Source organism: Danio rerio, chromosome 5 (genome assembly GCF_052040795.2).
Source record: "Danio rerio strain M-AB ecotype USA chromosome 5, GRCz13ab, whole genome shotgun sequence".
NCBI classification, from domain to species: domain Eukaryota; kingdom Metazoa; phylum Chordata; class Actinopteri; order Cypriniformes; family Danionidae; genus Danio; species Danio rerio.
Genome location: NC_141025.1, coordinates 42,336,045 through 42,350,750, shown reverse-complemented (window position 1 = coordinate 42,350,750; position 14,706 = coordinate 42,336,045). Strand labels below are relative to the sequence as shown.

Below are 14,706 nucleotides of genomic sequence, written 5' to 3'. Positions count from 1 at the left end.
TTGTCTGAAATATAAACACAACACCTGTACAACAGTCATATAAATAAAGCAAGACATGATTGTAACAACATGAACACACAACTGAAAAGTACATTTATTACAGTGTTTATTTATGTTTGTATGAGTTTTTTTAATCGAGTATGATTAATAAATAGTCACCTTGGAATTCTAAGGTTCGATTTGCATTCTGAATGATTTTGAGATCTTGAGCTTTAAAGTTTTTGCATTCCATAGCAAACAGTACATGTGAAACATTTGTTTTTTAAATATATAGTCTTAAAATGTAAACAACTTATAAAAAAAACATTCCATAATGTAAATTAGTTTTCATGTAATAAGAATATGTCAATAACGCAATTTTGACAAAAAGGTCAGATAGAACCTCATAATTCTAAGGTGACGAAATGTTGTACAAGTATTGTTCATTATGTTAGTAAATACATTAACTATAACTACTGCAACATTATTGTAAAGTATGAGCATTTGGGGTATTAAATGTTTTTTTTTTATGTAATTTTGAATTTTATAATGGGAGCTTGACCTCAGCATGGTCAACTTTCAGTGCTGAAATTGTAGAAAACAATGTCAACAAATATAAACAATGTAGGCCCTCTAACAAATAATACTTATTTAAATAAGTCCATAAAATAACACAGTAAGTACTGACATCTCTTATCTAAAACAATTTTCATGACCAACTAAGAAACCAAGATTCAAACCAATAAGAATTTCAATAAAAATTGTTAGAGAAAAGTCAAGCTCCCGTGATGCATTTTGTAATGTAATGTGTAATGTGTATTAACATGTATGGCCATACAGCCAAAGTGCTTCTCAATCATGAGGGGGGTCTCTCCACACCACTACCAGTGTGTAGCAACCACTTGGATAATGCAACGGCAGCCACAGGACAACAGCACCAGTGGAAAGACAGCCATTTGGGATGATTGGGAGGCCATGATTGGTAAGGGCCGATCAAGGGTATTTGGCCAGGACACTACTCTTTTACAAGAAGTGCCATGAGATTTCACGGGAGTCAGGACCTCGGTTTAATGTCTCATCTGAAAAACGGAGCTCACTGAGTGTCACGTGTCACGTTCACTACACTGGGGAATTAGGACTCACACAGACCGCAGGTTGAGTGTCCCCTGCTGGCCTACTTAACACCACTACCAACAGAAACCTAGTGTTCCCATGATGTCTACCATCCAGGTACTGACCAGGCTCAGCCCTGCTCAGCTTCAGTGAGTAACTGGTCTTAAGCTACAGGGCGATATGACTGTGGCTAGAGTAAATGAATGAGTAAATAGAAATGGAAGACACAAATGAATCCTAAAATAATTTGTACCTAATGTACAAACAAAAAAACCTGAAATTCTCATTAACCAGCTCAGAATACTCAGGCATCTGTCCCCTTTTAGTAGATGTCTATCTTTCACTTACTAATACAAATAGCTTTACATGTCAGCTTCTTTCAACCTTAACTCAAAAATCTACACAATTTTCTCAATAGGGAACCATTAAAATACAGTGTAACATATTTACAAAAATGCTGAGTTACAGATGTTCATTTGAAGATCTTCCCCTTGGAGCTCTTTCTGCAACAACTCTTTGATTTGAATTCATGAATTCATAAAGGAAAGTGTGATCAAACGGAATCCTCAAGAAGCAGGAATGGCGGCTTTATCATTACACTCTTCATCCTTTCCTCGTGCTTGATTCCTTGAACACCTTTGGGCTTGCGCTCATTAATCACGAACGAGGGCCTGTTTTGATCTATCTTTACTTCTGTGGCAGCTTCGCCCAGCTGACCTCACATGTAGGCAGTGCACATCCATGCCAAAGACAACTGCAGCCATTATTAAACTGACACTCACTGGACATTCCACGGAGCCGGCCAGGATACCAACACGGCCTTTTAATCGTATGCTTAGCGCCATGCACTGAACGACAGTACATTTTGGCAGACGTGCTCCAGATCGAGAAAACTTTAGCCAGGGCGAAGTCTTAGTGGACTTGTTTTTCTTCTGACGTCTTTGAGATGAATGATTTTCTCCTTGCCGGAGGGTCAAGAGGAGGGATTCTGGCCTATAAACTCCGGAATATCATTTGTCCATTGTAAAGATAATTCAACTGTAGACAAATTGGCAAGATCTCGCCGCTGTTCACAGCCAAAGCAGGTTCCAGCCAATACCATCCCTGTCACGGACAGGAAACTCAAGGCGCCCCATAATCAATATGCATTTCACATCTCAATGGAAGAACAAATTCCTTCCATGAAACAGTATCCGTTATATTAGCCACCATGGAGTAAAACAACAGAGGCAGAGACATCCATCAAAACTGGGCTGAAAGGGTTTCCTCATGCGTTATTCTCTCCTGTAAAACCCACGCCGGTTTGATACTCGCTCAAAGATGAGCTACACGCCCCGGCATATTCCCATGTCCAGATGTAAACATAACCTGAAACTCAAGCACTGAAATATGCAACGCAATGCTCGATGACACGAGAACCGGTCCAAGAACCACAGACACCGATGTTCAGTCGCCAGGCTCACAGCAGACCCTTCAAATGGAAGCAGATGTTGAACTTCTGAGGCATCGCATCGGTGACCTAAAGTGCTCCGCTGGTAAACTAGTGCAACACACCCACTTTTCCAGGATGTTCTTCATATCCTTCCATCATCGATCATAAAAGCATCAAAGTGCTGCACGAGAAATCTCCAGGCCATTCAGGTTGCATGGGTGATCCAAATGGGTTCCAGCTATCAGAGGACATTCCACCAATTCCTCTTCAGTGGACAGATGGAGGAGATTTCGCACTAGGTTTGGGCTTTGGTTAAACGGATTGCAGACTTGTAACATGTTCTAATCGAGCCACTGATTGTGGCTCGGTTCTCGTGACATGCACAGTTCAGTGTGTTCATATGAAATATCCATCACACGCTGCATGATGGAATAGGAAATTTTCGTGCATAAACGCTGTTTGATGTACTGCCAGGATTGTGAAACAGATTCCTCTCCTATCAACAACTAGCATGTGATGGAAAGAAATTCATATCAGTGAGGCACAAACACACTGGCTGGTATCGGAATAGTGATAGATGTGTTGTGAAGTCAAAAGAAGAAGAAGAAAGAATTTAAATGAATGAAACTAAAATGTACTCTGCAATAGGACCTCAGTGATTTTAATCCTTGTGCTTTGAATTTATTGAGCTGCCCAAAGTCATCATAAAAATGTCATATTTAACATATATTTTTACATGAATATTTCCTGATAATAACTACCCAAAAAACATTTTAGCATTTAGAGGTCAATGGTTACAAACTACATTCATTTTGAAGCATTTTTGTGCAGTGTCACATAAGAAACTACCAGTACAAAACAAAATCTGACAGCCATTCCATTACAGACACATAATTCTAATCATTTTATACTACGTGGCTTCTGAATGCTTGATTCTGATTGGCCGATGAACAATTAAAAAATCTAAACTTTCAGTTATTTTCAGATAAACACATGGCTGAAGTAGTTCAAGCAGGTGAACTAAAGAACCTTTTGGATTATTTACTTGAGGTAAAGCAGCCATGTGCATTCATTTTGTGACAGTTTTTTGGCCTCTTGTTAATTACACTTAATTCATTTTGCCTGCAGTGCTCTCCTTGAAACAAAAAAGCAGGAGGGAAAAATAAATAACTTGTGCCACAAGTCAAACTTTTTAAAAAATCGAATTGTTACAAATGTAACGTTTTATTATTTTAAATTGTATAATTAAATTGTATTGTTGTATATTTAAAATAACATTGAAGCATGTTAACATAAATGTATGACTTTTCGATTTGTTTCAAGGTGGAAATATTTTTCTTGAAATTCCTTAGTGAAATCATTTTTGAGTCTTATGCAATGAGAATGGGGTCAAATATATATGAAAAATCTATGCTGTTTGCATTAACACAACCAACATTATTAATAATTAAATAAAGATAAATAACAAAAATGTCCATAAAGTTGCACAAGATTGTATTCTAATCCGCATCCAAAAAACCTGAAAGAAATTTAATTTCAATAGAGCATTGGCGCCACCTAGTGATGTGTTTTATTTTTGAACGTCCATGGAACTTTGTATTTTTCAGATTTCACAAGTATTATAGATTTTACACTAAGGCAGTTTACTGTGACAAATAACTGATTCATCAAATTATAGACACTTTAACTCAAGTCTAAGCATGTGATCATCAATAACGTCTAGTTTTATTTTGATCAAGAGTTTTATTAGATTATATTGGTATTTAGTAACAAAAATGAAGGTGAAATGGTCAAGACGATCTAGTGCAGTTCAAACCGAGCATCAGAATGGAGATGAAGGTTGATTTAAGGGACTTTGAATGTGGCATGGTTGTTGGTGTCAGACGGACTGGTCTGAGTATTTCAAAAACCACTGATCTAATGGGATTTTCATGCACACCCATCTCTAGGGTTTAAAGCAGTGGTGCTCAACCCTGTTCCTGGAGATCAACCTTCCTGCAAAGTTCAGCTCCAACCCTGATCAAACACACCTGAACCAATTAATTAGGACCTGAACAGCACTTGATAATTACAGGCAGGTGTATTTGATATGGGTTGCAACTGAAATCTGCAGGGAGGTCGATCTCCAGGAACAGGGTTAGTCACACCTGGTTTATAAGGTTTCTCTTGAGCATGCATGTCCAAACTCGGTCCCGGAGGGCCGGTGTCCTGCAAAGTTTAGTTCCAACCCCTATCAGACACACCTGGGCTACCTAATCAAGCTCTTACTAGCCTTTCTAGAAACATCCTTGCAGGTGTGTTGAGGCAAGTTGGATCTAAAATCTGCATGTCACTGGCCCTCCAGAACAGAGTTTGGACACCCCTGCTCTAGAGAATTTGGATGCAAAGAATGAAAGCATGGATCCATCCTGCCTTTTATCAATGGTTCAGGCTGCTGGTGGTGGTTTAATGGATTTTCTTGGCACACATTGGGCTCATTAGTACCGATTGAGCATTATATCAACACCACAAGCCTACCTGTGTATTGTTGCTGACCATGTCCATCCCTTTATGACCACAGTGTACTCATCTTCTGATGGCTACTTCCAGCAGGATAACACACCATGTCATAAAGCGTGAATCATTTCAGACTGGTTTCTTAAACATGACAATGAGTTCACTGTACTCAAATGGCCTCCACAGTCACCAGTTCTCAATCCAATAGAGCAGCTTTCAGATATGGTGTAATGGGAGATTCGCATCATGGATGTGCAGCTGACAAATCTGCAGCAACTGTGTGATACCATCATGTCAATATGGAATAAAAATCTCAGAGAAATATTTCCAGTACCTAGTTAAACCTATGCCATGGAGGATTAAGGCAGAAGGCAAAAGGGGGTCCAACCCGGTACTAGTAAGCTGTATCTAAGTGGCCGGTGTATATATATATATATATATATATATATATATATATATATATATATATATATATATATATATATATATATGTATATGTATATGTACATGTGTGTGTGTGTGTATATATATATATATGTCAGGCATATTTAAAACAAAAACCATCTGTTGACATATTTGAACGACGTTGTGCAAAATAAATATGAACATGTCTGAAAACATGGTGCCTTTTTGTTCTTTCCTATACGCTCTAAATGGCAGCATACTCATGTTTGATTTATTATTTGAACGACTAATGAAATGACTTTCAAACACAAATAAAAAATTTATTTTAGAATAAAAGATCCTAATTACAACATTTCGAATAACATGCTACCTTTATATTCAATGTTTAGGTTACTGTTTACCAACACAAATGACAATGTTTTCACTTCAGAAGATTATAAAATTATTTGGATGAATAATCCTGCTTGTCATTCACATTATAATAATAGTATTCCCGCACTATTCTTGCACTAAATGTAGAAATAGTTGGAATTGCTTGGTGAACCAAATCAGTAAAATAGTTAATACCAGATATAAAAATAGATACAAGAGATAAATAGATGGATTTTATTACTACAACACATGGACCTCAGCATCATTCTAAAAGTTGTTCACACTGTGGTCACCTCCTACAGAAACCGCCTGAATAATGCTTGCTTTGCACGCAACACCATAAACCATATTGTCTCAAAGATGTGCTGGCAATACAGTGGCTACCATGATTTAAGACTGATTTAATTTAGACAGCAAATGCAATTGATGCAAGATGGCTCTTCTGGACAGTCAAGTGAAAGGGCTGTTTTTATTCTGGAGTCTGGTCTATGTTTGAGTGGGTGTACGGACCATTATAATTCCTGCTCCCACGCGAAGGCAAGCAAATTACACACAAACACTCGGGACTGGACACAACAAGCATCATGAAGTGCCAAACGCCTTCATTTTAGGTCATCCATTACTGCTCTGTTTATTGTCAGGATCATACAACAACTTTGAGTTGGAAAAATTCTATTTTTTACTAAAGGGAACATCACAACATGGTAAACATTTTTACAGAGAGTAGGTGCAGTTCAATGAAATCATACTCGGAATGACACGCTGAAAACTCTAAACCAAGAAAAGCCTTTATTACATCGGCAGAGCGTGAGAACACTGGCTATCAAACTATTAAAATAATCACCCAGACATCAACATTTAACAACAGACAGTTGGAAATAAACAAAAACCAAAACCAAAGAGGTGTCTTTAAACTTTTCACACATACTATCGAGTCACAGGAAACGTTTGTTAAAGCCCCTGTGTACCAAAGTGCAGAACTCTAAAAAGAACCAGCCAATCATTCACTTCACAAAGACATCTTAATATCTTTTAATTGCATCATCGATGTCCGACATTTGTTCCTTCAGCTGACTCCACTGCTCAGGGTTCAATGAAATGCCTGAGGAGAAATTCAATACAACGGATCAAGCAAAATTAACCACAGCACAGAAATCAAAGGAAGCATTTCACTGGCACTTGTGGATATGTGCTCGACTAAGATTTTAAACAAAAATAAGCCATAAAAATTTGTGGGCTCTGATTACCTTTTTTTCCAGGCTTCATCTCACCAGCCTGATCCATCCAATACTCTCGGATGTCGATCAAGACCTTGCCTTTGAAATCCCTTACACTGACGTATCTCAGTTTCCCAATCTGTCACATTTCACAACATGGAATGGACAAATGAAAATTCATATGAGCACCAGTAAATAACAGCTCTACAATTAGTCATGCTTTACTTTTGATTAACAAACACTAAAGCACTGGCCCAGTTTACACCTGTTTTTTTCTGTTTTTACCTTTATTGAGATAGGACGGTGAAGATTTTACAGATAGGAAAGTGTGGGGAGCAAAGATAAGGGATGGATCAGCAAAAAACCTTGAGCTGTGTATCGAACTCAAGTCGCCGTCAGTACTTTGGTGCTATATATCGATGCGCTAACCACTAGGCTATTGGTGCTGACCACCTGGTTCTAAAGTGCTAGATCACCAAAGTTTTATTTTATTCATCCTGATGTGGTTCAGAAGCCTGAGGCCTTTTGTTTGACTTTGGAACATTAATTAAAATATTTTAGATGAAATCTGACAGTTCTCTCATCCTACATAGATCATTTAGCTCTCAGCTCCACAAAAATACCATGAAACATCCTCTCCTCCTCTGTGCAAATACAGGTTCATGTGCTGAGTGATACTAAATATGCACAATATACTGACACAGAGGAGAAGAAACTGTTGAATAGTCCTTTTTTTATTTATGTGCACACAAAAGTATTCTCAAAGCTTGATATTGGTATTTTTCTGGACACTCTGGAATTCTACCAATTTAACCTAAAATATCTTAATTTGCCTTTTGAAGATGAATATGAATGAATGTCTCAGGGAACCACATGAGGGTGAGTAATTAATAACAATGATTTTGGATAAATTACCACTTTAAAATACATTTTCTGGAAATCAGAGCAGAAATTAAAGCTGTTGCTCTCCATCTCAAAGTTGTTCCTTTTGTGTTCATACGTCACTCGTGCAAGCTAACTTTTTTGCAATATTAGATTAAAAGATAATAAAGTCATAATAAAAATAAATGCCGAACCTCTTCCTTAAAAAAAAATGGTTGAAAGGGGATGAAAATGATGAATTAAAACAACAGCTTGACACATGAATGTATTCATAGGGCTTCACTTTTTCCACATTTTATGTTACAGCCTTATTCCAAAATGGATTAAATTCATTTATTGATTCAAATTTGTTACGAATAAAAAACCTAAACAGAAATAATAATATATAAAAAATAAAAATAATAAAAAACTAAAAATTAAAAAAACATTCACATGCACATTCACAGCCTTTGCTGTGAATCTCTAAATTAAGTTCAGGTACATTCGGTTTCCACTGATCATTCTTGAGATGTTTCAGCAGCTTAATTAGAGTTCACCCGTGGTAAATTCAGTTGATTGGACATGATTTGAAAAGGCATACACCTGTCTATATAAGGTCCCAGGGTTGACAGTGCATGTCAAAGCACAAAGCAAGCATGAAGACAAAGGAATTGTCTGTAGACCTCTGAGACAGGATCGTCTCGAGGCACAAGGCTGGGGAAGGTTACAATAAAATTTCTGCTGCTCTGAAAGTTCCAATAAGCACAGTGGCCTCCATCATCCATAAGTGGAAAATGTTTGGAACCACCAGGACTCTTCCTAGAGCTGGCCAGTCATCTAAGCAGAGTGATCAGGGGAGAAGGGCTCACTCTGTCTGAGCTCCAGCATCCTTCTGTGGAGAGAGGAAAACCTTACAGAAGGACAACAATCTGTGCAGCAATCCACCAATCAGGCCTGTATGATAGAGTGGCCACACATAAGCCACTCCTCGCCTGGAATTTGCCAAAAGGCATCTGAAGGATTCTCAGACCATAAGAAACAACATTCTCTGGTCTGATGAGACTAAAATTAAACTCTTTGGAGGGAATGCCAGGCGTTACGTTTGAAGAAAACAGGGTATCGCTCATCGCTAGGCTAATACTATCCCTACAGTAAAGCATGGTGGCGGCAGCATCATGCTGTGGGGATGGTTTTCAGCAGCAGGAACTGGAAGACTAGTCAGGATAGGGGGAAAGATGAATGCAGCAGTCATTTAGAGACATCCTAAATGAAAACCTGAGGTCAAGAGCACTCGTTCATCGTCCAGCGGGATGATCCAAAGAACACCGCCAAAATATCAATGGCGTGGCTTCACAACAACTCTGTGAATGCCCTTGAGTGGCTCAACCAGAGCCCAGACCTAAATCCTATTCAGCATCACTGGAGAGATCTGAAAATGGCTGTACAGTGTCGCTTCCCATCCAACCTTAAAGAACTTGAGAGGTACTGCAAAGAGGAATGGGCAAAAATTCCCAAAGATAGGTGTACCAAGCTTGTGGCATCATACTCAAAAAGACTTGAGATTGTAACTTTGAGGAAATAAATGAATTTCATCCATTTTGAAATAAGGCTGTAACAAAAAAAGTGGAAAAGTGAAGCGCTATGAATACTTCCGGATGCACTGTGCTATTTAGTATCTACTTAATGACAAAAGCATCTTAACATCAGTAAATGTGACCATAATTATTTACAAAATCCCTTCAGAACCATTGTATTTACGCCTTTTTATGAGTTTTTAGAAATACAAACACTAGAGGATGTTACATCTAAACTCATTTCCTAAATGCACATTCACACCAAGAATAATAACTGTGGACGATTATGATATAACTCCCACAGGTTTATATAGGTTAATGATAAGCATTGCACAGCTTTTTATGTGCTGCATATTCATCAGCGGGAAAAACAGGATCAACTTTTTTTTCCATTTTCAATATTCAGGTTCAATATTGTTCCTCTGTGTCATTGTCATTAATGATGTGGACTATTCTCATGCAATTCAGAAATAGTTTTAAGTGTATATTTGTAGCATTAGTATTACTTCTTATAGTGTTTATTCTTATAGTCTTCATGACTATTACTTCTTATAGTTTCTTGGTGTTAATTGGCATTATCCAGTCAACAGAAAAGCATCAAATTGCACTACAGATGAAAGTAAAAATACTAATTAATAGCTGTTTATCTTGTTGTCAACATGATTGTTTTCCATCTTTTAATGTACTATAGCTCTTAAGTAGAAGCTTAACGCTAATCTGCAAGCAAGATACCACCAAATCAATATTACATGGCTATGCATTTATTTGATAAGTAACCATCTAATGGACAGAATAATGTTCAGTCTGCTGTTTACAAGAGAGATGAAAAACTCAACCTGAAACATATTGTCGCTGCTTTTCTCGGTCTTAGCAGAGCCGCTCGGTTTGGAGGACTCTCCGCTTTTCTGTTTTTTAGCAGGCTTCTCAGGGGTACTTGGCTTCTTTCTTTTAACCTTAAGATAAGGAAGTTCAGAGACCAGCAGAACATTTCAGCAGCACACAAGTACCATAAATACACTTTACATAACAGTTTTTAGTTAATTTTGATGCATTGACATAAATTAGGAGCTCATACCTTAGTTTCTTATTTATGTTTGTTTATTGATTTATTTAGTTGTTTTAATACTGTATCAACAGCATCAGCTATATTCATGCCAACATTGGTAATACGTATTTAACATATAATTTACAATCAGAACAGTTTCTAAATAATCACGCATAATATAAATAGAACAACAACATCAACATTCACATAAGATATTTAAATTTGATCAATGATAAATATTCTAAACTTCATCAAGAAGACGACACCTTTTTAAACATTTCCCATGAAAACATTTCCTGAATAAAAACATTCTCTAATTTCTCTGTAAATATACTTTCTATTAAAGTGTGTTTTATAGTCTAAATATTCTAACACAAGTTACAAATATGTCTCACACCTTAGTTTCTGCATCACCATCCGATTCACTGCCAGACGTGGAAGAGAGCACCTCCTTAGACTTGGGCATTCTGTTGAACACAAACGAGCACAATGTCTTGCTACGAGTCAACACTGCCCCCACAAGGCCATTTGCACAACCCAACCATAATTTTACTGACATGACCCTTTACTTTAGGGGTGTCAAACAGCCCTGCACAGTTTAGTTCCAACCCTGCTCTAGCACACGTACCTGTAAGTTTCAAACAAGACTGAAAGACTCAATTAGTTTGATCAGGTGTGTTTAATTAGGGTTGAAACTAAACTGTGCAGAGCTTCGGCCTACAAGAAAGCGAGTTTGACACCTGTGCTTTACATTAACCAACTTCATTTCAATGCAGTAATATAATTAGTGACACCAGATTGTTTACCAGTGGTTTATATTATGCTCTGTTTAGAGTTTTGTTTTTGTTGAATAACAAAAGGAAGCAAAAAGCCTGGATCTCTGAAATCATTTTTGTCTCATGTTACCTAATAAAATTAGATAAGCTCTGCACAGATGTGTGTGTGTGTGTGTGTGTGTGTGTGTGTGTGTGTGTGTGTGTGTGTGTGTGTGAACTGTAAGGTGTGCTGAATAAAGGACATGGAGCAAAGATTGTCAACTAATGATCTTTCAAACTGACATGTCCTTTAACAGAGCTTGAAGATGTAGCAGCAGAGACACATAGACTTAGGGCCTACTCACACTATGCCATCCGTATCGTGCCCAGGCCCGTTTCCCGGATCGTTTGAGAAGTGTGAGTGCGCTGAATCGTGCTCAAGCACGGTTCACTTGGCCGGCCCTGGCCCGGTTGGAAGAGGTGTGCCTGAGCGCGGATCACTTGGGCTTTGGCGCGGTACGCTTGTGTGTGAGCGCAAAACGCGCCAAAGCCCGATACTGAAAGCGAGACGTGACTTAAAAGTCTGATAACATACTGTAGACATGCTTTCTGAGAACACACCGCTCTGATTAAATCACAACAAAATTATAGTACGGTATACTTATTAGGCATAAGACGATAACCAGTTTTAAGGTTTACCGCGGTTTGGAAAAGTCAAGGTTTTAAAACCACTAACATTTTCTGTTGTATCGTTCCTAAGGTGAATGGAAGTTTTTTTTTTTTTTTTATGTGTTGTAACAAAATCTGCTCTCTTTGGTGTTCATCATCACCACACTTTTTGATGTACCAAAAACATTTTCTGAAGATTTAGAAGAAAAAGTGAATTATACTTACATTTCAAATCAAATATATTACATCATATATAATTAGGAAAAAAAGGATGCTGTTCCAGTTTTAAGTTAAAAACTAGCCTATTGTCATTTATTAGGCAAACACAAACATTCAACTTTTCTCAGTCACGCTGAAACAACAGCCAAAAGAGGATTCTGCTTGGTCTTAAAGCCTTCTTCAATGGCTATTTTCACAATTTTTTATGGCATAGCAGTCAAAATAAGACAAATGAGCTTGTGTATGGGATAAATTCTAGACCTTTTGTCAGTGAGGGATGGGTCTTTCGAATCACCTGAACCCCCCCTTCTACTGGCCTGTTTACTGTTCCAAAATATTATAAAGGTTTTCTAAAATTAAATATATTGTGTAAAATCTGGGAAAAGGTTGTTGTTTTTTACCAAGACATTTAAAAAGAATATATTATAAAGCAGCTATCACAATATCGCCAAACCCTGATATTTCTATCCAAGGTTATCATTCCATCAGTAACTTATAGGCCCATGCCTAATTTGCTTATATTTCTATTTATCTACTACTTTATCCAGCAGACACAATCAACTGAGAAACCCAACTTTATTATATATATATATTATTTCCTGCATAGAGAATAACTATGCGACCACCTCTATTAAAATGTTGTACCACCTCAGCCTTTTGACAAAGACCCTGAGGGATGCTCAAGCACTGGTCATGTATTCAATTACATTTAATGTTAGTATATTCAAATCATATCTTTTATTTGACAAGGTTACAAGAATAATGCAATATGTGTTTGTTAAAGTAGCAACAAAATCATGTTCAGGATACCACCTCAGCCTAATTTTGAGCCAAGAAAATCCTGAGGACAGATTAAATATGGATCAAAATTTTAGCCATAGGTCTGTGGATGATGCTTGCGGTGATGTCTGGGGCTGAGAAAAAAATCATAGTATTTCGATCATAATATCTTGTTTTGCTAGTAACAAAACAAAACAAAAAAAAAAGGAAAAAGAAAATCACGCTAGTTTAGTTTCACTTGAGTGGAAGTAATGGGTAAGGAAATTCTCATTTTTGGGTGAACTATCCCTTTAAATTTAGTTTAACCCATGTTTGTTTTTTTACTTGTAAAGTGTTGATAATGATCGATTTGCATGTTATAAATCATGAATGATCCCTTATTTCCAGCTAATAATCTTAGATATTCTAACTGCTAAAAGACACTTACATATGTTGTACAACCTGAAGGTGAACCCTCCCCTTAAACTAAATAACAGAAGTTTTTGTTCGAATCATCTCAAAATCATATAATTTAAAATAACTTTAAATGGTATTAACTGTATATTAAGTTACCTACAAAAACTCACAGAACAGGTGTCACAAAAGGCTGCATGACCATTACTTTTAGTTACTGACAACAATAGTGTACATACTAACAATCCACTGTAGTAGGGTAAAAACGGTTTGCCAGGGACACTATCAAATATATTCATAAGAAATCAAAGATTTTATTAATTTAGATTCCAGGATCTTCCTTAATATTGTCGGAACACTGGTTTATTACAAGCTGTGATAATTTTCTAGCCACATTTCCCAGCTGTAACATACAGCAGATATATAACATTAGATATTTATTTTTAAGTCCTGCATTTATAAGAGCTAGCAGATGCGCAGCCAATAAAGAAATACTAGATGAGTGTCATGTTGGTAAAAAAGATGCAACATGAGACATCACTGAGGTTTCCCCGATCTAACCCCACAGACGAGACTGGACAACATTTAAGTGCTTAATTGTTTAGGTTAACAAGACTGACTCAAATCAAACCCCGGGCTGACCGGGGCCTCTGCATCCTCTAAAACTAAGATGGAAAAATATAGGCCCTAAATAACACCTCACTAAGAAACGCGTTAACAGTATAACTCTCGTTTAATACAATTATTCGTGGCTGTGCACTCGTTTAAAGAGTGCATTTCTAAAACAAGTTTAACATGAATTGAACGTGACTTACATGTAAGGTTGAGCAGTGGTCTACAACAGTCAGTCACGCTTAGCGGCGGGAAGTCGAGGAATCGAGGACCAACCATATGGCTAATAACATCTCAGAGAGCATTGTGGGAAATGTAGTTTTGCATCAATGACGGCATTGCGTCGGATTTTTACGGTGTATAAAAATTGTGAACCTAATGTTCTTATCTAATTTAAACAGATCTTGTTTAATACAAACTCGTTTTCACGCATGTGTTTATCATATTTATTGAACATAATTATAAGTGTTTATTTAAGTATTTCTAAAATGATCGGTTAAGTAGTAAAGTTTTGAATGAAGTTCAATAATAACACACAACAGGAACAATAAAAAAAGTTTTTTTTAAATAAATCTAAATCCAAAATAAAAAACCAAGGGGACAGATGTCAAGAGGACAGATCACACTAAAATTTAAAATTGCATTTCATTTTCTTACCTCAGACCATCCAGGGCATATTTGGTTCATACACAAAATTAACCACGGTTTTATAATAGTAAAATTGTAGCCTAACAGTTTTATTTAGCATACCATCACTGATTGTTGCATGGTAAATTTATGAATA

The 14,706-nt window shown here is 37.0% G+C and overlaps 2 protein-coding genes across 3 annotated transcripts in view; one reads left to right on the top strand and one right to left on the bottom strand.

Moving 5' to 3' along the window:
* epg5 (ectopic P-granules autophagy protein 5 homolog (C. elegans)) overlaps positions 1-14,706 on the top strand; it is a 1,176,376-nt gene that overhangs the window by 1,077,790 nt on the left and 83,880 nt on the right. The gene's annotated exons all lie outside the window — the stretch shown is intronic.
* sub1b (SUB1 regulator of transcription b) lies at positions 6,568-14,183 on the bottom strand. Of its 2 annotated transcripts, none has more exon segments than NM_001002505.1 (5): positions 6,568-6,899; positions 7,045-7,153; positions 10,286-10,402; positions 10,892-10,961; positions 14,126-14,183. In NM_001002505.1, coding segments are annotated over 4 exon segments (375 nt in total). In that variant the 5' UTR covers position 10,961; positions 14,126-14,183; the 3' UTR covers positions 6,568-6,819.

What these genes read in the sequence shown, in the direction of transcription:
- sub1b (XM_087251660.1), bottom strand. Translation starts at nt 11,053, where the DNA reads ATGTCAGTAAAATTATGGTTGGGTTGTGCAAATGGCCTTGTGGGGGCA. An exon ending in ATGGTGATGCAGAAACTAAG is followed by an intron (nt 10,403 to 10,891) that starts GTGTGAGACATA and finishes CCTTATCTTAAG; the next exon opens with GTTAAAAGAAAGAAGCCAAG. An exon ending in GATGAAGCCTGGAAAAAAAG is followed by an intron (nt 6,900 to 7,044) that starts GTAATCAGAGCC and finishes ATTTCTCCTCAG; the next exon opens with GCATTTCATTGAACCCTGAG.